This window comes from Camarhynchus parvulus, chromosome 7 (genome assembly GCF_901933205.1).
Source record: "Camarhynchus parvulus chromosome 7, STF_HiC, whole genome shotgun sequence".
NCBI classification, from domain to species: Eukaryota; Metazoa; Chordata; class Aves; order Passeriformes; family Thraupidae; genus Camarhynchus; species Camarhynchus parvulus.
The window spans coordinates 16,722,906-16,747,467 of record NC_044577.1 but is presented as its reverse complement, the minus strand read 5'-3'; the positions used below and the strand labels follow the sequence as shown (position 1 = coordinate 16,747,467).

At 43.2% G+C, this 24,562-nt stretch overlaps 1 protein-coding gene across 1 annotated transcript in view; it reads right to left on the bottom strand.

Moving 5' to 3' along the window:
- Positions 1-2,195: 2,195 nt before the first annotated feature.
- CHN1 (chimerin 1) overlaps positions 2,196-24,562 on the bottom strand; it is a 90,298-nt gene continuing 67,931 nt past the window's right edge. Inside the window, exons 8-13 of the mRNA XM_030952937.1 lie at positions 17,604-17,688; positions 7,380-7,553; positions 6,596-6,673; positions 5,318-5,455; positions 4,218-4,323; positions 2,196-3,119 (exon numbers count right to left, since the gene is read on the bottom strand). Of these exons, the coding sequence (XP_030808797.1) occupies positions 2,948-3,119; positions 4,218-4,323; positions 5,318-5,455; positions 6,596-6,673; positions 7,380-7,553; positions 17,604-17,688 (753 nt within the window). The 3' untranslated portion in view covers positions 2,196-2,947. The remainder of the gene's footprint in view (positions 3,120-4,217; positions 4,324-5,317; positions 5,456-6,595; positions 6,674-7,379; positions 7,554-17,603; positions 17,689-24,562) is intronic.

Sequence of the window (24,562 nt, the reverse complement as noted above, 5' to 3'; positions counted from 1 at the left end):
GGAGCTCTGCTCCATGTGGGCTGAGCAGGGTGCCTGGCACACAGTGGCAGCCTTCATTAGTTGAATATTGATATTATCTGGTGTTGAACACATTCTGAAGCTGTATCATCCCTTGGCATGCCGTTTCCTTCCCAGCCCATCAGAAAGTGAGAGCAGAGGGCGCTGGTGCCAGCAGGGCCTGGCTGCCTGACCCCGGCTGCTGTGCTGCAGCTGCTGTCACCACTCAGGGGCAGCGGGGAAGAGCTGCATTTCTTGACATGGGTTTTTGGAGGGTGGTTCTATTTACTTTTGGATATGGGGGTTGTAGGGCCTTTGCTTGCTCTGGCTTTGGGTTTTTTGTGTATTATGTTTGGGTTTTTGTTTGTTTTTTTCTTTCAGCAGTGGCTCCCCATTTAGGTTTTCCTCCTTTCCTGCAGCAACTTCCATTATTATAATCACTTGTTAAACTGTGCTGGAGAGGGGGCATCTCCTGCAGGAGGCTCCCTAGTAGCTAACAAACCTTGTTTGCCCCCCGAGGTGCACTGACCCTCCCCAGAGCAATCTAGGCTTGCTATTTTCGGCGGTCTTCTCTCTCCCTGATCCACCTGTCGGGGCACCTCTGCTTCCAAAGGCACCTGAAAGCACCTGCGGGGCAGCAGCTGTGCCAGCAGCACCGACAGGGAGAGGCTGGATATTCCACACCAGAAGAAAAGGTAATTATCCCAGTTACTGCCATTTACTGTGTGCTTCCTGCTGCACGCTTTAGAAAGGGTAACTACAGCTGCCTAGCTCAGGTTTACTTGCACAGCCGGGGAACGAGAGCTGCCTTTTGCTCAGGTGAGCTGAGGGCTCCTCTGGCTCCCAAGGACACGGAGTGCCAGCACCACAGCTGGAACTGCTGGGGACAGCCCTGCCCTGGGGACAGCTTCTGCTGGAACACTGCAGTGCACCCCCAGCATTTCCTGGGAGAACATCCTTTCTCCTGATCACACGGTGAGGTTATCTGAGCACTGCCACAGCCAGGGGCTGAGAGCTGAGCGCAGCGACAGGACAGCGCACAGGGCCAGCCAGAGCCACTGCAAGGGATCCCCAAGGGCATGCAGGAGCGAGGGATGGCCTGAGGAGCCACCCAAAACACAGGGCTGAGTGAGGAAATGCATCACAAAGTGTCAGGGCAGCAGCAGGAGATACAGCATGTTCAGGAGCTGGCTTGGAGCAAGGTAGTGGTGAACATGTGTGGCTGCTGGAGTGCAAGGCAGATGTGACTGAGCAGCATGTGGGCCACTCCTTTGGGCTGGGGGAGGCAAGGCTATGGTCAGAGACATACAGAGTTTTCCATCTATTGCAGTTCATTGCCATAAATAAAGTGATAATGTGCACTAATTAGTACAGGAATTATAACAGCAAGCCAATCAATACTACAGAAGATTGAAAAAACCTCAAACTAAACCATACTTTAGATTCTCTCAAAACTTCCCCCATTCTGCCTCCCCAGCAGCCCCCAGCGCAGAGCAGCATTCCTCACACACTTACCTGTGTGCATCCCAGCTTCACCTTTTCCTCCCTGGGATCCTTCAATGCCCAGTTCAGGAGAGCTGCAGGAGAGCCACCATCTCACCTCTCCTAGCCAGACAGACAAGGCAGGGTGGGCTGCAATGAGGCACCTTATTGCTAACAGCTATGCTGACAGCACAGCTGGTTCTGATCACTAGAGGATTGATTATTCCTCCTTGGTCTCCTCCTGCTCCAGGAGGTGTTTGCAGGGCTGACCAAAGTGCTTGCCCCAGAGCTGAACCTTTGAAGTGCAAAGGAAATGTCCTAGGATGTGTCTGCATGCGGAATTTGGTGGTGTATCCATCTACTGTGGGCAACTACAGCTGTGTAATTGTAAACTGCCATTCTAGTTCACATAGGGGCAATTATAACACTAGATATATTTTATGAAGTAATAGATGGCCTGACAATACTTTCCTTGGTTTATTTAAGAGTTCTGAAGCCTTCTTGGACAAGGAAGAAAGGAGTTTTCAGAGTAGACAGGAATTTGTGAGAACTTTAGCAATGTGTCAGGATCCAAAATATTTAGAATAGTCTTGTCAAAACTGGTGAAACTCTTAACTCATTTAAGTCAGAGGTTGTTCAGCATAGTGCCAATGTAAGAAATGAAACAATCAGTATTTTTGAAACAAGTTCAGAAAGTAAAAATAAATAGCGTAATGTTAGAGTTCTAAAAGCAAAATTTAATAAATTAATATATGCATGCCAGATAAAAATACAAAATTACAGTTGAAATAGCAATAATAATAAAGGAACACTGTTCGGTATTGCAGATTTCACTGCAACCACCATAAACATCATGGAGAATTACTTAAAGTAACATTTAAAGTACAATTTTGTTTCTGTTAAAAACAAATTACTATATGATGAAAAAATGGAAAGAAACCCAAGAAGAAATCAGCCCCAGAAGTGGAAGAGAAGAATGAAATGTCAATAAATGGCCAGAGGCTCCATTTCACAGAAGTCTGCCTTCTTTTTAGTATTAGAAACCAATTACATAGAACAAAAAGCAAATTCACAACAGGTTTACACGGAGAAACATGCTGAATTACAATCACAAACTATCCAGAACAAAGATGCTGCACCAGTTCAGTTGTTTTCTTCATGGAATGAGTCTCACCAGAACAGGGAGAACAGGGAGCAAATCATGCAATAGCTTTAGGCATTTTGTTTTTTATTTCAACATGATAAACACCCAGGATTACTAGTACTGGAAAGTATGTGTTAACCTTTTTCAACATCAGCTGAATGGCACTACAGAAACGACAAAGAGTTCCTTCATTTTTATCCTGAATACATCGAAAGCTCTAGCAAATATGGAATTCAGTGACAAGCGCCATTAAATTACTTTAAAATATTCCTTCATCCATAGAACACTGTTGCTTCCTTTTTTATTACAAAACCCCCAAAATATTCAAAATAAAATGTCTTCATTTTTTATAAGCATCTCCACCACAAGTCTCTGATAGCGGATATCGTTCAGCGCAGCCATCGCGTCCAGCTCCGGCGCTCTCATAAGAGTTGGTCCAAAAACTATGCCCAGGTTTTCTGCACTCATCAGGTTTTCCTTTTCATGGAGTGTTACTCTGTAAAAAAACCCCAGTGATTCTCACATTTCTTCTGTGCCAGACCATGCCTGCATATGCTTGAAAATCAGGGAAACTGGACAGAATTGTGTGCCTTTCCCCAGGGAGAGGCCACTGTTCCCAGCAGGTTGCACATGGGAGTGTCAGGTGAAACACTTGGGAACCAGTGAAAGCAAACACTGTGTGGCTTTGTGGTGACTCTGTCTGTCCCCCTCAGAGCACACAGACCATGCTCACTTGCACTGCATGAACGAGTCCTTTGGTATATGAAAACTACAAACTCAAGATTTTCTTCTGTTTCTCCCTTTCTGCCTTAGTTTTTATTTGAAAACAGGTCAGACTGATGTTATTGAGTTGCTGTGTCTCCAGTCTGTAAGTATTCCAAATAAAGGAGCTGTGTCTGATTACCTGAATTCAGCAGCAAGGCAATGGCCTGTTGAGCAGCACAGCTCCTTTTAGCAAAGCATTAAACAGAAGTTTAAAAATAGTGAATTTTGTCACCTTTCTACCTTATCATTCCCCTATACCAGAAATACGGTGTGCAAAAGCAACTTGCTAGGTAGAGCAGCAACAGCTAATCTTGAACGGGGTGAGGAAAAATTAATTTCACACATCACAAGCTGTAAGGTGGAGTTTTTGTTCCTATGTTTCTCATCCCTTTGTCCGTTTTAAAACACCCATTAGAAATGTTATTGAAATAAAGGGACAAGCCAGGCAGAAACTGAGTAGCTGAATTTTGCCTGAGGCACTCAGCAGAGTCAACACAGTCCTACTTGTAGAGGAACTACATAATGAAAAAAGGCAGAAGAGCCCTTAAAATAAAGTAGTTTTTCTATGGAAAGGGAATGATTCTTATATATTGACAGTAAGTTCATGTTACTTGAGAAACTAAAATGGACACCCTAATGGACACCTTGGTTCTGCTTTGCAAGGGAAAATCCCTCGTGCCTGAGTTTTGCTGTTGTGCACAGTACCACTCCTGCCACAGGCCCTTTCCAGGATTTGGTGGGCCTTGACCAGACTTTTCTGGAGGTGCTAACACAGATTTTTGCTAAAAATGAGTGTGGCTTAAGAGTTCTTTGCAGCTATTGCACCCACCTCTTCAGATGTGCCATGAGATACCGTAATGTTTCACAGTGTGCAGGCGGCAGCAGCTTCAGCGCCTCGTGCAGAATTTCCAGCTGTTCATCCGGATCCGTGGTTTCTGAAACACAGATGTTCAACTGTCACCACACAAACAGCCAGGATTCACACACAGAAAGGCAACAACCTGGCCTGCACAGGAGACAGGGTCTCACAGCTCTGCTGGATTATTCATGGAGGATTTGGCTGTCCAAAGAGGGGCTCAGAGCACTGTAAGGATGTGACTGGTTTTGGACAAAGAAAACTCCCCAAAGCAAACTGCATTCCACTGAAAGATTCCCTGCAGCCTACTAAAAAAAAAATCCTCTGGCAATCTTGCTGACTGGACTGGTTTTGTATGAAAAATCTACAGGTGCAACTCTGGGAGAGCAGAAGGTACTGGGAACTTTGCCATCAGTGCCTTTGGCTGTCTCGAAACCACTTGGAAAAAGGAGCTCCAAAGGAGCTGTAAGGCCAGCATGCAGTCCTTGTTTTGTACCCACGGTCTACCTCACACCTTTCCAGGTGTGGCTGGTGTGAACACATCACAGAAATGCTTCAGGCAGCCAGGATGTTCGGGAGAGAGATTCCAGCTGGGCTTACTGCTGTGCTTGTAGACCCACTTTCTGCAAGGCCAGCCCCAAAGGTGGCTTTGGGAGAATGAGAGGTTATCAGCTTATGAAAACACTCAAAACGGACAACTGCAGAAACAAATGACATCTTATTTCTAAACATTTCCATAAACCACCTTCTTTCTGGCACCATAAAACCAACAGACTTTAAATAATCACTGTCAAGTACCCAGGACTCATGCAAGACACACCAGTGATGTAATCCATAATGTATGATGAAAAGGAAACATTCCTGGTGACAAAGGCAAAGGAAAATGTAACCATGCCCATGTAGCATCACATGGTCAGGCCGTAATGTGCACTGCATGTTTAGTCCTGCAATCCTTACTAAATTGGGCATGCAGGGTAAGAGCTGATGGAACAGCTGTAAAACAAACAGGACAGTCCTGCACAAAAAGGAGAAAAGGCTAAGGATGAAATCAGACAAAAATGTGTTACACTTACTTGCAGACTCTATGAACTTTGGGTAGGCATCATATGTGATGAGTGGAATTGGCAAATCCCTGAAGTACAGTTTAAGTGCACCAGTGATAATATTGATATCTTCATACATATTCACAGAAATATCAGCTTTTTCCCCATCTGTGTGGAGAAGGCACTGATATTAAAGCCTTGGAAATGTAAACAGATGTAGAGCAGCATTCAAAAGAAAAATAATAACTCACTTAAGCAAACATTATTGAAAAGGAAACAACTACAGATTTTGGCTGTTGTACATAAAACCGTTAGTGGACTGTGATGTTCATGGTTTCAGGGTGAAAACCTCAAGCATTTTATAAAGTAACATATCTTTTCTTTGTTTCAAATAATTACTAAAAAATACAGTTTGTTTTTTTTTTAAAAACCTGCCTGAGTGATCTTGCAGTATCTGTCTTGTGTTAAGGTATGGACGTTTAGCTATTTCTGAACACACTGCATTGCAAAACAACACATTCATCAGCACTGAATGAGAAATCAGGGAGTCTGGGAAAAAAGTAAAAGGCAGAAACCCAGCTTTGTCCAGAGCCCCCCTATTTTATAGGAAAAACATGTGTTCACCATTTAACTGGAACATACTACCTACTCCAAAGCGCAGCGGACACACATCCAGAACTTGGCTTCTGCAGCACGTCCCCACCCTGCTAACACTGCAGATGTGGTCCGAATTGGGCCAGTCCTCCAGACAAACAGGAAAGAGAGTTTCCAGCACGGATTCTGGACTTGATTTCTACTGGGATAGAGGGACTGCAGCTGGAAAGCCTTTAATTTTCCCACTGCCTTTTCTCAGAGAGAAGAGTTTGTTCTCCGTGACCTTCTTTTAGTCTGTAATAATTCCAACTTTGTTTGCACTATTGCATTCATCTTATTATTTTGGAGCTTTCATCCAGAAAGATGGATTCAAGTTGCACAGCTCTCTTAAGGCACTTCACCACTCACCCTCTATCCCTCCCCCATCCCTCCAAGCACAGTTTGACTTGCAAACTAGGGCAGTAGTTCACAAAGCTTTGTCCTTCCTACACACATGGTTACTGGAGCACAGATACTGATGGAAGGAGAAAAGTGGATTTTTGTAATAAAGGCCAGAATGAAGCTGATATGCTTTTGTGATGGGGCGTCTCCCCTCCTGCCAGCACAGCCGTCCGACTCCTTCAGGGCACTGGAGCGTGAGACAGAGGCTCTGCAGAAAAACTGTCTATATTTTATACATCAGCACCAAGTTCCAGCATGCAGGAAAGACTGTACCTCTGTCAAATGCCATTTTGACATCTTCAATAAGATCACTAAATCCTGAGACTCGGTACAGTCCTTCAGAATTAAGACCTGCAATGAACATTTTAACAAGATTAAAATTAGTCCTGATTTTTACAGTGGCCCTCAACCTAGTTCTTCCCTTGGCAAGTTTTTAATTTAGAAGAAGCAGACACGCTTTAAAAGCCTTATCAGGTTTTTCTTCCAGAACGAAACCTTATCCTGGGTTTTTAACCCTGACCATTGCAGTAGATGCCTTGTTCTATCAGCACTAAACTATATTAAAAAAAATTACTTCAGAGCTGAAGGAATGTATTAAACCAATTACAGCTCACTTCAAAATAACTCAGATTAACATACTTGATGATCAGTCATTATTTCAGAATAAAAACAAGTACCCTAATTCTAGAAAAGGATACTCAGTGTGGGCTAGGGAAACTAGCAAGAATGAACACATTAATATGAACCCTCTTTGTTTTGCCACATTCATTTAATTTTTAAAATGAATATATTATTGGAAAGATAGGCACTAATATGTAACTACAAAGCAGTAACTTCCCATTAAGCAATTTCTAGCAGAATCTATAAAAATTATAAATGGTATGAACCATGAAATAATGCACAGTATAATATTAGCTGTGCAGGGTAATTGGCAGTCATAAAATGTCTTGTGCAAATCTGTTTTGAGCAATCATACATTCAGCAGAAACCCAGATGACCCAGATCAATCTAAATGGATTATCAGTAAAGCAACAAAAGTCCATTAAGGATGCCTTACCTCTAGATTCAATTTCCCTAATGCACATATCCACCACCATTGGTCTCTTGGTGAAGTGTGCTTTTACTAGCGTGGTAAGGTCACAGCTGTACACTTTTTTGACATGCTTCAGGTCTGGCTTGCAGTCATTTGGGACCATCTTGGAACATTGCTTGTGCACATTTAAGCCACAATCTGAGGAAAAAAATGACAACATGATTAGGCTGGTGTTTGCTGAAAATTTATTCTGAGATCAGTGCTGTGGAGTACAAATGGCTCCGGCAGGATCTGACCTCAGCTCACAGCAGTTACTTCTCTTCAGGGCCCTTAACCACCAAATACCTGAAGAAGGGACAGGCCTGAAGTCAGAAGGATTTCCTACCCAAGACATTTATTCTGTTTCTGGGTGGTCTAACACAGAGTGACAAGCTTTCCGTGTGTTTTTTCAAATGAAGAGCTAGAGGTCCATTATGTTCCCCAGCACTATTACACACACTGCTGTCACAATGAAGACTTTTCTCCCAAGTTACTGGGGATTTCCTAACACCTCCATCTTCAATGTAGCCCTGGATCTGGCACTTTAGACATCTCCTAGGGGAGATAAGGTAGGGACTGCGTTACAAACAGGCTACAGCCCCTCTGCAGTGAGCTGGCAGTGCCAAAACCTGAGCCACTTCAGGGACAGGTGTGCAGCCCTGCCTGCAGGCCTGGGGGGGAGCTGAGCCCAGCACTGACCCTGTGCCTCTGCCCAGTGCCACCTCTCCTGTTCTGCCATGCAGACTGCCAGGTGCTTGCCAGGAAACAGCCAAGCCCAGAGAGAACAGCAGCACATCCCAGCGAGGGTGGCTGCCATGCCCTGATGGGCACTTGGGACACACAGGGACCCTGCTCTGCAAGTGCTCCTGCACCTTGCTGCCCTGCCAGCCCCAGTGCCCTGACTGACACAGCATCAAGGGATGGAGGAGCTTGAAGGATCGATGCCAATCTGTACTTCTCTCACTGCAGGACTGGGTATCTATCTACTGAGAATCCCCTCCTGTTTGGTTCCTGCTGATTTTGCCAATACTTGTACCTCCATTAAAGCTCCAAGTTATGTGACTTAGTTCTTTCCAATACAGTAAACCCCAGAATTCATGGCTAGGTTTAATTTCCACTAAGTCAGCTGCAGCCTGCTGCTAAAAGCACTTTGTTTACTTAAAAGGCCTGTAAAACAACCGGATTTGTCACTTAGGATCCTCTGGTTGCAATTAAAGTTTGGCATGTCACCTTCAATCCATCAAAACTTGCTCAGATCCTGATCCAGATGAAATGGCTGATTAGAATTCTCTGGAGGTCTTTCTGTGCAGGAGTGACCTCTGTTCCTCCTGAGGAGCAGGGAATGCATGGGCAGGGAGCTGTGGTGCTGGACTTCCCTCCTGGCTGCAGCTCTGTGCTGTGAACCCACTGTGGGCAAAGCCTCCCAGCCGAACCCCTGCACACACACGGTGCCCCAGGGCCCTCTGGGCTCTCCTGGGCACAGCCCAGACCCCACTGCTGCCCCTGCCCGCGGGGAGGAGTGCTTTGGGTACTTGGGCTCCTCAGTGCTGGCAAAGAGGGAACAGGGACAGCCTTGTTTCCACCCGAGCACTTTAAATCCCACATTTACTCAAGTGCTCCAAGACCCCAAAGTGACCCCAAAGTGACCCCCAAAGTGACCACATGCCCAGCATCTCCCTACCTGTAGTTTTGGGGCACAGAACAAAGAAACTCTGAGCCTGCCAGGCAGCCACCTGCCTTTCCTTTAAATATCTGTGCCCTGTGCCACATTTTGCCTGAACTTTGAAAAACCAGGTCTCTCTGTGCTTTAAATAGGGAACCCACATTCACAGAAACATGTGACCTGAGCCCTCTAGTGAGTCACTGCCCCAGGTGTAACACAGCAAGGAGAAGCTGTTCTGGCCTCCTCCAGGTCCTGTAGAACCAAATCAATAAATGTTTGTGGAAATGCACAGATAAAGTAAGACTTCTTTGGTGTAAGGTTTGAAGACTGTGTCATTAGTAACACCAGCACTTTTAAAAACAAGACAAAATACTGAATAGATGCTATTAAAGCAGTCTGCTTTCAAAATAAAGAGAAAATCGAGGAGTAAAAATAAAAAATAGTCAAATAATTAGAGGCAACATCTTAACACGCACACAAGGGAAGCAAATTGAGACCACATAGGAAATCTTAAATCTTGACTTCCTTTATTTAGGAATAAACCTTAACATTGTAATAATAGTATTTACAAATGCAAATATAATTATTGTACATACAATTCCTAAAACTGCCTCAAGAAGCACCTCTTCCAACAGGTATGAAATATCTGTCTATCAAAAATGATGGCTACAACACTGGGATGGCAGCACCTCACTCATGAGAACTCATGAAGGATTCTGTGAGTGCAAATTAGCTGCTTCACACAAACAGCAGTATAGCTCAGAGTTACATTTCTGGGAACCCAAGGATAATTAAGAATAAAATACACAAAAAAAAAGAAAAAACACATACTCCCAAATATCTTACACTTGAGTTAAACCAATTATTGCCTTGACTGAGATCATCTTCATTATATTTATATACAAGAAAGTTTCAATTCATTAAAATCAATTTACAGAGATGCTTTCATTGTGAAAACCTTGCTTCTGACAGTAATTGTGTTATTGCTAATCCCATAGAGTCAGACAGGCTTTGAATCTGACCTCATTAATCCCAGAATAATAATTACAAATGCAGAAGTTAACTTTTCTCCTCTCTCATTTGTTCTTCCTTTGCATTTGATTAGATTTTATGCACCAACCCACTGCTTAAGGGCTTATCAACACTCCTGAGAAACATTTAAAACCCGGAAATATTTCAGACACCTAATGTTTAGAAAACATGTGAGCCTTATATTCAGGATTATTGGGCTGTGTGGTGTCCTTGTAATAACTAAGGCTTCTTGCCTCTTGTGTAAGCACAGAAAACCATCTTACTTTAGCAATTTCATATCAGTAAATATATCAAGGTTATTTCAGTGAATTTACAACAGAAGATGGTATTTTTTTCCAATGAAGAACCTGAAACTCACCAGTGCTGTGCTTCCTGAACCAAGTGGGCCTCTAACCCCAGCTGACAATACTTCATAGAAGGCAGAACATCCATGTCTCAGTCACTTCACTCACCTCTGGTTCAGCTGATAACTAAGGATGATGTCTTGCTAACTCCACCAAGCTCAAAAGCCCCATGGCAGGAGGTCAGTCCTCCTCTCCACAGAGCACCGGCAATGTTCCAATTTTGGGCTTAACTATACTCAACTTACTTGTCAGTCCTAAACAACAGGAATTGCACTGCAAACTGAATAGTGTTAAACAACAAAAAAAAAAAAAGTCCTCTGATCTCACTGCAGATGCTTTGAAAGCTCCAAAACCATTATTTTAGAATCAAGTGGGAAGGAAGAGGAAAGCCAAGTCCTAAATCTCCCTGCTGCATGCTGCCGTGGGGTAAAGTCTTAGGATTGCTTGCCTTGTTTGCACATGAGCTTCATAATTTGGCTGGGTTCATTAAGACCAAGAGGATTAATTTAATTTCAAACTGAGGGTCTATTTACTTTTCATTATGTCAAAATAAACCCAGAATAGCAGCTTTACTCTGGATCTAAAGTAACCAGGAGCCTTACCCATTTCTTACAGAACCTGCTGGCTGGTGAGGAGCTTCAGAGAAATCCCCCTAAAGCATTGTATCTGCTGAGAAATCCCCCTAAAGCATTGTATCTGCTGATAAATCCTAGAATAATACAGGACAGATGTAAAAGATGTAGTCATGAGCTCTTGCAGGTCAATAGTAAAACTTCTGCTGACTTCAGTTAATCAGTTTCACCTTATAGAGATGATTTCTCAGAAGCAGAATTGTAAGTAATTCTTACTGTTCCTTTTACAGTGCTATCAAATTGTGGCCACCTTTCAAATACACCACATGGACCAAAACCAATGCAGTCATAAATCCAAGAGTTTATAGGAAGTTTGGAAATTTAAGGAGGGTGCACAGACAGTAATTTCAGATGACAGGTCTGAAAGTCGGTGATAAGTTGCCCTGGCTTTAACAGCATATTGATCTAGGAGTTCAGATGGGCTGTGACATTACTTCTATGAGAAGTAATAAATTTAAAACCAGCCTGACAATAGTTTCCTATGATGCCTAGAGAAGGTCTGGTAATGTTATAGAAACAGCTAGTACTGATGTTAGTCCACAGGGCTAACAGAACAAATAACATGTTCATATTAAATGCATGAGCAGAGCCAACAGATAGATGTACATTGCTACTGCCCCACGAGCACACAGAATAAATATTTACAGAGACTCAAATATACTTAACTGTCATGTTTTGTTACACTGTTGATTTGACTTCAGTCAGTTTTAGATTTCCTTTGGTTGATGATTTACTGGCTAACATGGCTGCTCATCATGCTCCATCAGAATGATATCATGTGCTACATACATCATTCTTAATCTCCAAATTATTCCCCCCAAAATTGATGTGTTCTATCACTCTGAAGAGCAGCTTTAAGAGCTAAAGGGTAGATATACATTATCTGCAAGAAGTCTTGAAAGACTCTTCTGAGATTTGTGGTAAGTGTAGGAGGATGGGAAGTATGGAGCTGCAGTGCTGGCACTGAGTGCTGCCTTGGGCTGGTCCAGACAGGGCAACACCCTCACACCTGAGCTGACACAGGAAGACAGTGGGCTCTACACAAGCAGAAAGTACTGGCATCATTCCTTCCTGCAAGGGTGAATAGGTTAGAAAGCCATTTGCTCTCATGCATCACTCATGAGCTCGTAGCTTTTCTTTAAAAATTTAACACCTTTTCTGTAGCAGAGGGAGCAGCGTTTTCTGTTTCGTGGGATGCAGCGTGTTCCAACAGGCAAGGGAAGGTAGCAGCCCCAGTGGCCCCACGTGCTGCACTCTGTGCTTCCAAGCACAATCCAGAGGGGTGCTGTGAAGGTCTGCCCTCTTCCTCCTCCTCAGCTGCATGGCTGCAACTTGGGTGGCCACACTGGAGCTGCCACAGTGCCTCGAGCACATGCTATGTGTTCATCTGCAATGCACATCTGGAAGCAACCCTGGTCCCACCAGAGCCTTAAGCCACTTCACTAAGCAGCCCCATGGCAAAAATTGCTTCCATACCTATGAGTATGCTCCCTAAAATCCCTTTATATCCACATCACTGTACCATGCACTACAGGGTACATTATTTTAAGACAGGAGTTTCAAGAGGGCAGCTAGTTACTTGGCAACATAATTACCTAATGCTACTGAAAAATCAGGGCTGATGAAACAAAAAGGAAAAAAAGCCCATCAAACCAGCCAATATTCCCTTATCTCAAATCAAAAGAATACTTACATTTGTGCCTCCAAAACGCTTAGTGACAATGGTTTCATTTTATAGAAGTTTTGCAAGATTAGAGTCAGTTTGCTCAGGAAGTCCCCAGGCTTCCTGCCACGACACCTGCCTACCTCCTCGACAGCTCCCTGCCTGGGCCACTGCCTTGTTCAAGGCTTCCAGGTCTGTGTGGGCTTGGAGCTAAAGCTGCTTTTAGGACTTATAGTTTCAAGAATATATAGCTGCAGAATAGCTTCCCCTTGGGAACAGCTCTGAAGCAAGGCTCTGCTGTCTGATTAGCATTTCAAAATTCTGGAGCTCATTCCTCGCAGGAACACCACCAGATCCCGAGCTGGTGAACAGCTTGTCAGGCAGCACACACCTCCAACAGCATCAGCACCTGCTGATGGGCAGGGGCTGCTGTCCAGCCCCCTTCCCACAGCCCTGGCTTTGCTCTTTGGGTCTCTACTGGGCTGACTGTCTGTGCCCACATTCCACAACCAGCAGAATCCGGGTGCCCCTCTCAAAAGGAGCTTGGATGTGTTTGTAAGGAACAAGCGTGGGCACGGGGGAAGCTTTTCATGACTGAGCCATGCAAAATACCTTGAGAGTGGGCAATGTGATGAGAACAACTTGCCTTTCCCTTCGCTGACTTTAGTCACAAGAGCATCAGCTGTTTTTGCAGGCACAGAAAGCATGAGCACTCTGCCTGCACGATCAATGCCTGAGGATGGGCAGGCTCCTTTGTGCTCTCCTCCATCCTTACACACCAATGGAGCAACACAGGGCTGTCCAACACAAAAGATTCATAGCAAGGCAAAACAAATAGCAAACGAAATGGGGCAGCCGCGCACCTTTCAACTGCTGGAGAAGGAAATGGATGAAATGGGGAAATTAAACACTTTAGCAGTAATTCACAAAACAATTCTGCTTTGAGACTGTACTTTAGTTCTTTTGAAAATGAACTCCCAGATCTTACTGTGGTCAGGGCTGGCAGCAATATTGCTTGGGGTCTGTCAGTGGGAGCTGATTATTTGCACACTGATAGTTCAGCTGCAAATTAATTTCTATCAGTTCTTCAGAGAAGTTACCTGCTCCAAGGAAAGCAGAAGATAGGAAATGCTATATGTGTAGCAGGATGAGATAGTCTGGAGCAAAACTATGAAGTCTGCAGCAATGGTGCTTTGTGTACAGCCTCAGAGGGTTGTGCTGCCTTGTGTTATTAGGAGCAACCCAAAATACCACCAAAAGCATCCAGGAAAACAGATACATTAAAAAAAGTTACCTTTAAGATAAGCTAATTAATGCTTTGTAACCAGCCTGTTAAAAAATCTTCTGCTTAAACTGCTTATTCATGAGGAACAACAAGCAAAAGTGTGCAGGGGAAGGACCTGGAGAGCTGGAGACAGGTGCAGCTTGGCAAATCTACTGATCTGCCAGTCTACCATTCCACTTGGGCAGCACAGGAACAGCATCAGCAATGCTCCAGTCTGTGACAACACACTACTCTAGTAATGCTACTGCAAGTTACATGTTTGTATCATTCATAAAAAGAACCTGCTGGTGCATATCTGCAAATTTTGTTTGAATAGTGTTACCGTTTCTCTTCTGAACACATTCTGGGCACTGGGATGAGCCCTGTGAACATAGGAGAGCTTTACATAGGAGGAATGTTAACTAAGAATATATTTTTCTAAGTTCATGCATTGGATTTTGTTCTGGGGTAAAATCATATGTCTTCATTAACTTCTACTGACCTTCAGTGTTTAAACAAAGTGATGGTATTATAACTTCAAATACTTCTTCAGTCCTTTCTACTTACATACTGCACCCACCAATTAATTTCCTACAGGATCCAAATCCCAGACATCACCCCAAGTTCTAAGTTTGGAAGACCATGAAGTTCCTCTCATGTTTGGTATTTTGTATTAATCCCCAAATCTTTGCAGTTTAGGTAACACCCAACATCTCATTTCAACAAACAACCATTCATCAGGTGTGCAATGTGGTGCCTACATTTACCTCTTATCTTTAAGGTAGGAAAAGACACAGTCCTCCTTCTTCATCTACCATAAAACCTGAACAAGGATAAGTTAGGGATAATCCACCTTCCAGGAACTAATAATACAGGACTGCACCTGACAGGATCCTGACCACACTCAAGTCTGTCATTTGGCAGAGACACATTCAGCCATGCTGGACTGAAACAAAGCCTCACTCCAGCTGAATTTGCTAAGGCATCCTTGCTGGTTGCTATGGCATGTGTACTCTTATAAATGTTTAGTTCTGGCTGATAATTTTTTAAAAGATTGGCTTACTTTGTGTAACATAAACTATCAGCCATTAGAAATAAGCTCTGTTTTTTCCACTGGCTCTTCCTCCTTTCTGAAATGGGTGACATTTATCTTTGCTGTCCAGTCTTGGACTGTCCTACACTTCTCTTTTTGCATGTTTTTGTGCTTCTGCACAGAATAGGATTTTAAATGGTTGAGAGTAGTCCATGCAGTAATCCATTTCTATTTGTTAAACTCATCACTTCTGTACAGCAAATAGAGTCCTCTTGAGATGTGCAACTGTTTGCTATAAAAAGGAAATGCTTTAAAAAGTATAAAATTACATATAATCTATGCAGTTTTGCTTGTAGGTATTTTCAATAAAATGATTATACAGACCACCAAACAGATTTCGTGGATTTCCCTGAAGTGGCATTGAACCCCACTTGAATTCAAGTGGGCTGCATCCTGCTAAAAGCTGTAATTTCTTTTTTTTTGGTACAAACCCACTCTGAAAAGCAATGGCCTCATGTGGCTCCTGGTTTACTGTGCTTCATTGTTTCCATATTAAAATGACTCAGTTCAGAAGGAAATTTTTTTTAAGCACTGTAAGACCACATAAACTTGGCCAAACTCCCACCACTTAAGCCTGAGCTCCCCTACATCAGTACATTAGCACTGTTCTGTGACTGTGCACCTCCAGTATTTCCCTGAAATGCCCAGATCTGGGCAGCTTCTGGCTCTGGTGGCTGCACAGCCTCAGCTGTGGGAGCAGGCAGACCCTGCTGCAGCCTCACCCCACCCCAAATCCCTGCTGACACTTCAGCAAGCATGATTTTAAAATACAAATAAGACATAGAAACTACTGGAAGCTACCAACACTGATGTGAAACCTCACACAAGACAGAAAGCCCTAATTATAGTTTCTGAACCTATGAAGTCATCTAATACATATATGCTCCTTATGCTGCAGGGAGGGGGATTGAGGCATGCAGTACTTATTACCATCCTCATAAGGAGGAAAGAAAACCAGATTTTGGAAGCTTTTGGAAACCCACAGTTTAGAAAAATCTGCATAAATCCAGAAAATCAGCTGTACTTAAAAAGAAAAAAAAAGACAGTACAAAATAATAAGCACTTTGGATTTAATTGTAAAAGCAACAATATTAATTCCACAGTGCCATGCAGCATTGCAAGCCTTCATACTGTTTATTTTAATTCTTTTTCTGGATCAAAGTTACCTAACATTGATCTGAAAAATATTTGATATCTCTCCTAAATGCCCAAATGGAGGAATCTAAGGCAAGGAATAAAGATGGCACACTTACTGATTCAAGTGTAATCAAAAACATACTAATCAGAAAAGCAAAATCAAGCCTCCTCTTCCTCTCCTAGCACTGTACACCCTGTATAAAATCAAGAGCAGTAAAATGTACTAACAATCTTCACTCACAAGTGGAGGACATGGCTGTAATCCTGTATTCTAAGTAGAGGGAAAATACTGAGAAAGGAAATGCCATTTTTGCATAATCATGTCTTAAAACAGAGCTGCACTCTCTAATGCTCCTGGACAGTGCAGACTGTAATGGTAACAACAAAATATTGCATTTAAATAGTTACGGGTGAAGAATTTAAAAACATTTAAATCCTATGTGGCTAGAAATTATTTAAAATATTACATCATTTTGCAGTTCTGTGATAAAAAGCCTTCTTATTTGCTTGAGACAAGACTTCAGAAAGCTTTAGACAGAGCAGATTTTCCTAAATTAGCTTGAAAATTCAGTTTCCAGGGCAACGTAAGCAGGTCTTCATACATCAACATCTCTTTGCACCATTTTTATAAATACGGTTTGCTAGAATGTCATAAAATACTTTTTAAATACAGCAAACTATTTGGATCACTTTGATCTTTTTCTCTGCCTTTGAAAGAAAGCCGACTGTCCTTTCCTTTCAGAAGAACCTTATCAATAAAACTGTCCAACTGTTTTCCTTTGGGGAGGCTTTATCCAAAAGTGCCTGCAGTGATACCCATGCGTGTAATACATTTCTACCAGCACCTGAGTGTTTATGTAACATTTCAGTAGGCATCCTTATTCATCATCCCTTTTCTTTTCAGTCTGCAAGAAGGAGATGTGATTTAGGCTCCGTGGCATGCTGGGACTCAGCTGGTTTATACATAAAATTAACCTGAATGTCTGTTTCACAGAAGCAATGTGGAATTTGCTGAGGTCCACCTTGCACATCAAGATCCCCAATGACTTTCTCACACCTACCAATACATGGAATGGTATCAAAGAAATAAAGCTAACTGTGCCTCTGTCTATTTTCTCCTCCATTCTAAAAGGGTGGGAGAAAAAAAATCTCTTAAAGATGATTGTCTCCTCTCTGTGAGTGCTGGAGGGGTGCTGTGCATCACTCCAGTGAGTCACTGAAACAGATACCTGAAACATCAGCAGCAGAGTGGACACATCTCCTCCTTCCACTGAGCAGGGAGCAGACTGCCCCTGGCCCCGTGTCACAGCAGAGCAGGCTGCACATTACAGAGTTACAAGGTGAGGAATGACTCAGGAAAAGAACACTGAAGGACTGTTACCTGCACATTTTACTCCCTGAGCAATGAGGCCCCACATGAAGTTGGCACAGTATTCACACCAGTGCGGGCCCCTGAACGTGTGCACCTGGAAGACAGCAGCAGAAAGGACAGTTACAGAAAATGAGCCACCATTTCACAGACATCAAATCAATGCATGTAAACAGTGCAGAACTCCTCTTCTTTGAAGGTACCACATGCAATTTCCGGAAGCTTCCCTTCATCACTGCAGGAAAGGAAGAAAGGAACTAAGAAAGATTTAACAACCAAGGCTCTTGTAGACTGTGGAAAACCAGAGTCCTCCATCCCAAGCCATCCAGAGCAGCAGAACTGGGTCTGTGGGGTCTGCTCCAAGACCAGGGCTGAGAGGCAGGCACAGCCCTTCTCCCACCTCTTGGCATCCCTCTGTCTGGGCAGGACTCTGGCCACAGGGCAAGGCTTTTGCAGCAACTGTGCAAGAGTTCACTTTTCAGTCTCAAATGCCTTCTGCTGTGGTCTCCTCTTCATAAGGCACTGTGTGAAATGGGGAGAGGGCTGCAAGATTCCACCTCACATGGAAAGAGTCCTGCCAGGCAAAAATACCAGTGCCACCCAGAAATACTGTACATTTGCCTAGAGACTTTCCAGTTTAGAATAACTCCAACAGGAAATTAATTTTCTTCAGACTAATGCTATATATTGAAAACCCAAAATGAAAAAAAAGAATCCACTGAACCAGGAAAAAATTCAAAGCTAAAGAAAAAAAAAACCCAATACTTGCTTTCATTCCTGACTCACATGCTTGTTACAAACCCTGCAGCCACCATTAACTGCTTCTGATTTCATTCTGATAAAGCTCCTGCTGTAGGAAACCACAGGATTCTTTACAGAGAAAATCATTACTTCCTTAGCCAGCGTAAAAGGCTTTGAGCTGCTATTTAGAATAGACAGGCTGAAAATAAAATTAGTAGCTGATGATCATAAAGAAATGAAATTTGCAGTGAAATACAGCAAAACTTCTTCAGGCTGGAGTCACTCAGTTCCTCCGAGTTACTGAATGGGTGTGGGAGCAGGCAGTAACCTCACATGTGTGCAATGTCTGGTCGGATCAGTGTGGAGCAGGATGGAGAAGGAGCTGGTGGAAATGTTTGTTCCTGACACCTGCACACAGCTCTGGCTATGAGCACTGAAAGAAAGGCAAAGTGGCCTGACTGAGGTGGCAAGTGTCCCCCATGCCACTGATGTAAGGGGCAGGTGGATCCAGCTGACACCCCCCAGGTGACAATGCAGAGCAGCACCCTGCAGTTCAGGCCACAGCTCAGTTCTGGCCATAGGAAGGTCTGCAGCCTCCTGGGCACCCTCAGAGCAGCAGAGACATTGCTGAAACAGTCTGCAAAGTTACTGCTGAATTCACCAAGTAATTCACATGCACATCTGTGCCAAGTGATTCCTGACTGCCTGCTCCAAAGCAAGCACAGGCTGCCAGTGCCCTGCCCTGCCTGTCCCCAGCGCTGCCTGCTCTGTCCCCACTCATCCCACCTGCCTCTGGAAGGTGACGTGTGCTCCTGAGGCCTCTTCTCCCTGCAGCTCTGGCTGACTTCCACAAAGCAAATGATGACAAGACTGTCAGCAGCTGTACTCTCCATTTTCTTTTTTCCTCTCACCACAAAGAGATTTTTCACACCATTCACTTCGTTACCCACCTGCACTACCCACATCCTTTGGACTTTCTTCCTCAGACTGGTGGCTTTTATCCAGGGTTTTGGCAGTGTTCTCTTCCCAGAATAAGAACATTCTAAAATCCTGAAGCAAAGCATTGTGTTTTAATGCCTGCTGGACTAACAGAACTGTTTCAGGGAAACAAAAAGAAGGCATAATTTGGGTCGCCATCTTTTTTTTTTTAAGTCAAATTCCCCCTGAAACATACTTCTTTAAAATACTTCTCAAAAATCCCATCAAGGAAAATTGAAGCAAAATTGACATTTCAGAAGTCTGGACAAGAAAGAATTTCTTTTCACAATATTTTTCAGTTTGTGTAAGTTGATTTGGTTTCAGTATCTTTGATTGCACAAAGGAGGGGAATTTTGTTTTGTTCCTTATAATACTGACTGATACATTATTAATTCTTTCTTAATAAAAAGAATTATACTATCCTACCTTGTGCCTTTATGGTTACTGATTTCAATTCATCAAACATCAAATCACTGAATGTTCTATTTGCTGAAGCATTTTTAATGTTGTCCTTAGGTGCTGGAGTCCCAGCTTGGCTTCTCCAGAGCCACCCCCAGTGTTGATACCCACTAAACCTCAGATGTCCTATCTATAAGTGGCTGTTTTGGCAGTGACCATTCTCCCTTCTGGGCATCTTGCTCCCCACCACTGCCTGCATGTTTCCATCTCCTCCTGATTCTCCTTAGAAACTCTTCTGCAGGGTTTATCACATCCCAAATCTGCCACTCCAACCTTTTCCCTCCATTTTTAATATTATGAACTTTTCTAATGAGCTCAGCTTCTCTTACATGAAGTAGCTACGACTCACCTAGAGTGTACCACAGCCAGCTCCCCTGGTATCACCCTGGCTCTCAGCCTGCTGCTCACAAGAGTTTACATGACTCATCATCAACTTTAAAATGACAAGGACAAGGTGGACTTTCCTCTTCCCTACCAGCAAACACTGCCTCTGCTGGTTGGACTGACTTTACCCTTCAGAACCACTGTCTCAGCAGCATTAGCACTTCTGTCTCATCCCATGCAGCCAGGCTTCATCCAAATACTGAAATGCCTTTCCATATCATCAGCTGGGTTTACCCAGAGCCTGCTCTGCTCTATGCTGCCCCATCCAAATTACTATTTCTTATCCATTATTCTGATTGCAAACTCAAAGCAGATTAAAAGGTGAGGGTAGGTTTTTCTGTGTCCCATGATGCTCAGCCTTGCTTCATCCTTATGAGATGGGAGGTTCTCTGGCAACATTAAACAGGAGGCCCAAAGGCCACAATGTCCTTCCAGCCCTGGTGTAAACAACCCTACAAGATCAGCTCTGAAGCCTCTGCTTCTGAGGGGCTTCTGAGCAGTGCTTTCTTTTCCCAGAGCATCAATATTCCCACTTCTTGCAGTGGAACTGGACACCTAACCCTGCCGTGCTCTGAATACACACCCTCCCTGGGAATTAAATCAGACATAGTGAGTGATGCCAGGAAATACTGAAAAATTGGTCTTCTGAGGTAGGTCAGAACAGCCTCCAATCCTAGTTAGAGGATGGGTGGGGTCTGGCAACTAAAAAGAAACACCTTAGCATCCCTTTGCTAGTTCAAGAGCCAGCACCTGCAAACAATACTGCATTTATCACATGACACATTTAACACAGCATTCTGATTTTATCTTTAATTCCCAATTCGAAAAACTAGCCAAGCAACTTGTCTGTTTTCAAAACTAAAAGATGATTTCCAGAAAAATTTCTAAAAACACACCCAGCAGAGTCCCAGAGCTCCTGACTTAAATTACAAGGGGTTTCTTTCCCCTTGTAAAAAAGATCATCTGCAATATGCAGATTTTACTGTCTTACAAAATGTGAGAGAGCAGGATTGCCAACTGTGGCTTTACATCTCCCAATCCTTCCATTCTCACTCCCACCCAAAAATCTCCTTTTCTCTCTTTCCAAATGGGAATAATTTTTTAAAAGAATCTGGAAAATGAGTGAGTGGGAGAGCAAATTAAACTGGTTTTAATCTTGATTTTCTTCTGGAATTTTACAAATTAATTTAAAACAAAAGTTTAGATAATTTTAAAGACAAATATCTGCTTGAGAAACTATATAAAATACTATTACTAAGCTGTCCTGCAAGTCTGAGGTAAGAGGAGAGTCTCATGTTAGGTTTATACCCTAGGCATTTCTATTTAGAACTCTCCTGCACTATCAACAAGGCATAATAAACATGTAACTACTCTGAACTATGGAGGAGAAGCTTTTTGCTCAGGCTTAAAAAGTATTTTCTTAACACAAGGAAAAATAGCTTAATTCTTGTGATTAACAACTCTGACTGTTAGAAAATGTTACTTTGTTTCGTATTTAATTAAAATTTTTTTAGAAAGGATCAAATTTTAGGAGAATCAAATAAAAAATGAGGCAGTGGCTCTGACAGCAGATTCTACCACAAGCTGTGAACTCCTCAAGCAGATCTCTCCCCATTATTTCTCAGGCTCTATAAAGGTCACTGCTGAAGTCAGTTACCCGTGCATCTTGTTACTCCACTTATTTTTTATGCTTTTGGTTTTTCCAAGGCAGTTATTCAGCTACCCTTGATCGCTACCTGAAGATCAGGAATGAGCCAGCAGATAATTTTTATTCTTAATTGGGGGACTTACATTTTATCACATGTCAAGGCAGGGACGAAGAGAATGAGAGAGTATCAGTGAAGTGCTGTGCAAATGTGATATGAGGGAAGATGGTGGATCAACAGAGCTCTAGCAAAGCCACTGACAGGAAGAAAACAGGGCTGGATTTGTCAAACTATGGTTATAGAAAACCAACACTGGGCACATATAACAGAAGTGTTTGGGACAGGATACAAATAAGGCTTCCTTCGTTGAGAGGCTGCTGCCACAGTCCTCCTGAACGCTTGTTCCATCAGACCTTGCTCCCTCCAGAGCACCCCTTCCACAGCCCTCCACACCAAACTGCTGCTCAGAGTGATGGGGTCTGGAAAATCCAGCCATTGCCATCTGTTGTGGGATGGGATACATCACCTTGGAAAAGGATGGGAAAAAATACTGCTGATCTATACTCCTGGGCTACCAGAGCCTTACACTTCAGGCAGAAGCCTTGTCAGGGCTCAGAGAGGAGACCAAGTGTACCAGGGACTGAACACGAGCCACACCCCAGCCTTTGCACCACATGGTACTCCAAAGGCTCAGGTCTGCTGGCTATACTGTCCTTCAAACAAATTCCCAAGGATGATGAGACACTGCTGATGGAGACTGTCAGTTCAGTGGTCCTAACTGATGTGCAATTCCATCAGCTGAATTCTGCCTACTGGGGCTTTACCAAGCTTTAAACTGAATGTGGGAGACATTGTAGATCCCAATTAGAACGATGAACTCAGCCTGTATTATTAACATCTGTTTTCCCTGTCACAGCTGATTGTATCAGGCACTGAGCACACCCATGCTGGCATCCAATAGGCATTGTCCTTTTCATCCATCCCTGGTCCAGAGATTGCCTGGATGGGAAGGTTAAGAAGAGATGTGAGTGAAAAACTCAACCATCAGTTTGGGCAATGCTTCAATTTGTCCTTGTATCTATTATGATGATTAGATAGTGCCTCTAAAACAAGGGTCTCAATGCACTTCAAGTATTCCAGCACATGGTAATTCTCCTGGGAGGAAAATATTGCTGCTGACAAGTAATCTGAGAAGCCAGAAGACTGCCATGACAACCCACATGGCAGAGCAGTATCTGCAAGACAATTGCTTTCACCTGAAGGTGTAACAGAACTGAATGTAACCGAGAGCATGCACAGACCTTCTCCAGCCCTAGAGCTGACTCTGCTCAGCCCAGCTGGGGTGCCAGCCATGAGGAGGCAGCCTGGCAGCTCCCCAGTGCCTCTGTGCAGCAGTTCTGGAGAGGAGAGCTGCTGTCAGAGCTGCTGTCAGAGCTGCCTCGCCCAGAGCGTGCGGTATAAATAGCCTGGCTATCGCTGCTGGGGGCACTGGGAATGTGGGGCAGGACAACCTCCCTCTGCATCCTCACCCACTTGGAGCCAGAAGCACTGTCAGACCTTGTTTACTCTCTGCTTTGCACTGCCTGTGTCAGCAGAGATGGAACAACTGGAAATTGAGGTTAGCTTGTGCTCTACAAGAGCTGAAGTGAAAAATGAGAATTGCAGGTTGTTGGCTTTTTTGCTTGCAAATTGAGTGAAAGTGGCCACCTTTCTTTCAGGATGGAAAGCTGATTTTCTTTGAATTGATATCTGGAAATGGGAACATTTTGTATTTTATTTGAGGTCCAACTTACTCGATACATGTCTCCATACAAAAAATTCTGAAACTAGAGGTGAAAATTGAATATAAACCTTAGAATTACATATGTACCTGATGCATAAATAGAATGTAAACCCCTGAGAGATTCCTAAATGAATGCTTTTGTCACAATCCTAAGGCTAATATGGAGGAAAAGCTGTTGATGAGAGAGCATAACACGCACTAGAAGCTTCTAGAGGCAAAGTCCCAGTCCTCCCCAGAGGAGCACTTCCTAGCCTTGCCAGAGAAATGGGCTGGTCTGGCTTTGGGCTGTGCACAAGCCAAACTCACAGGATCCACACATGCAGACTAAAAAAACTGCTGGTGTGGTGGGAAGAAATTACAGCCCAAATAAATTAAGTATTTAGAAGAAAGGCTTTCTCTCTCTCTCTCTCTTATTTTTTATCAGTGGCAAAGCCTGAATTCAGGGACTAGCACTAGAAAACCAGAAAGGTTTAAATAACATTGCGCTATTTGGAATCTGCTTTGGAAAAAAAAAAGTGCAAGTAACATTAAATAAATACTTTAGGAGACTAAAATCCATCAATGCCTAAAAGCTTTTCTGGACTGAACTGCCTTATGAGTTTCAGAAGGAACAATATAGAGCAGATGAGGTCTCCACAGAAGTTTTGTAGAAGTTTTTTTTTTTTCCAGTTATGTTCTCCAGGTATTTTCCCTGCCTTTGAACCATTTTTCCCCCTCAAGTCCTAGGAGTCTAATAGAAATATTAAATTTCCTGAGGTGTTCTTATCTGTGGGAACACACACTGACTCTCCCCAGGGATTATGCTAGAGGCACCCAGTTCTCTCTGAATATTCATTTATTAGTGCAGTGGCTCAATTAAAGATATTTCAAAAATATGTCCAGTGCCAGTTCTGTTCCTAATAAAAAATCCAGCATCTTCTTTTCAGTGGAACTAGATCAATTTACCCCAAATCAGCATCTGCCCCAGTTTTCAGAACATC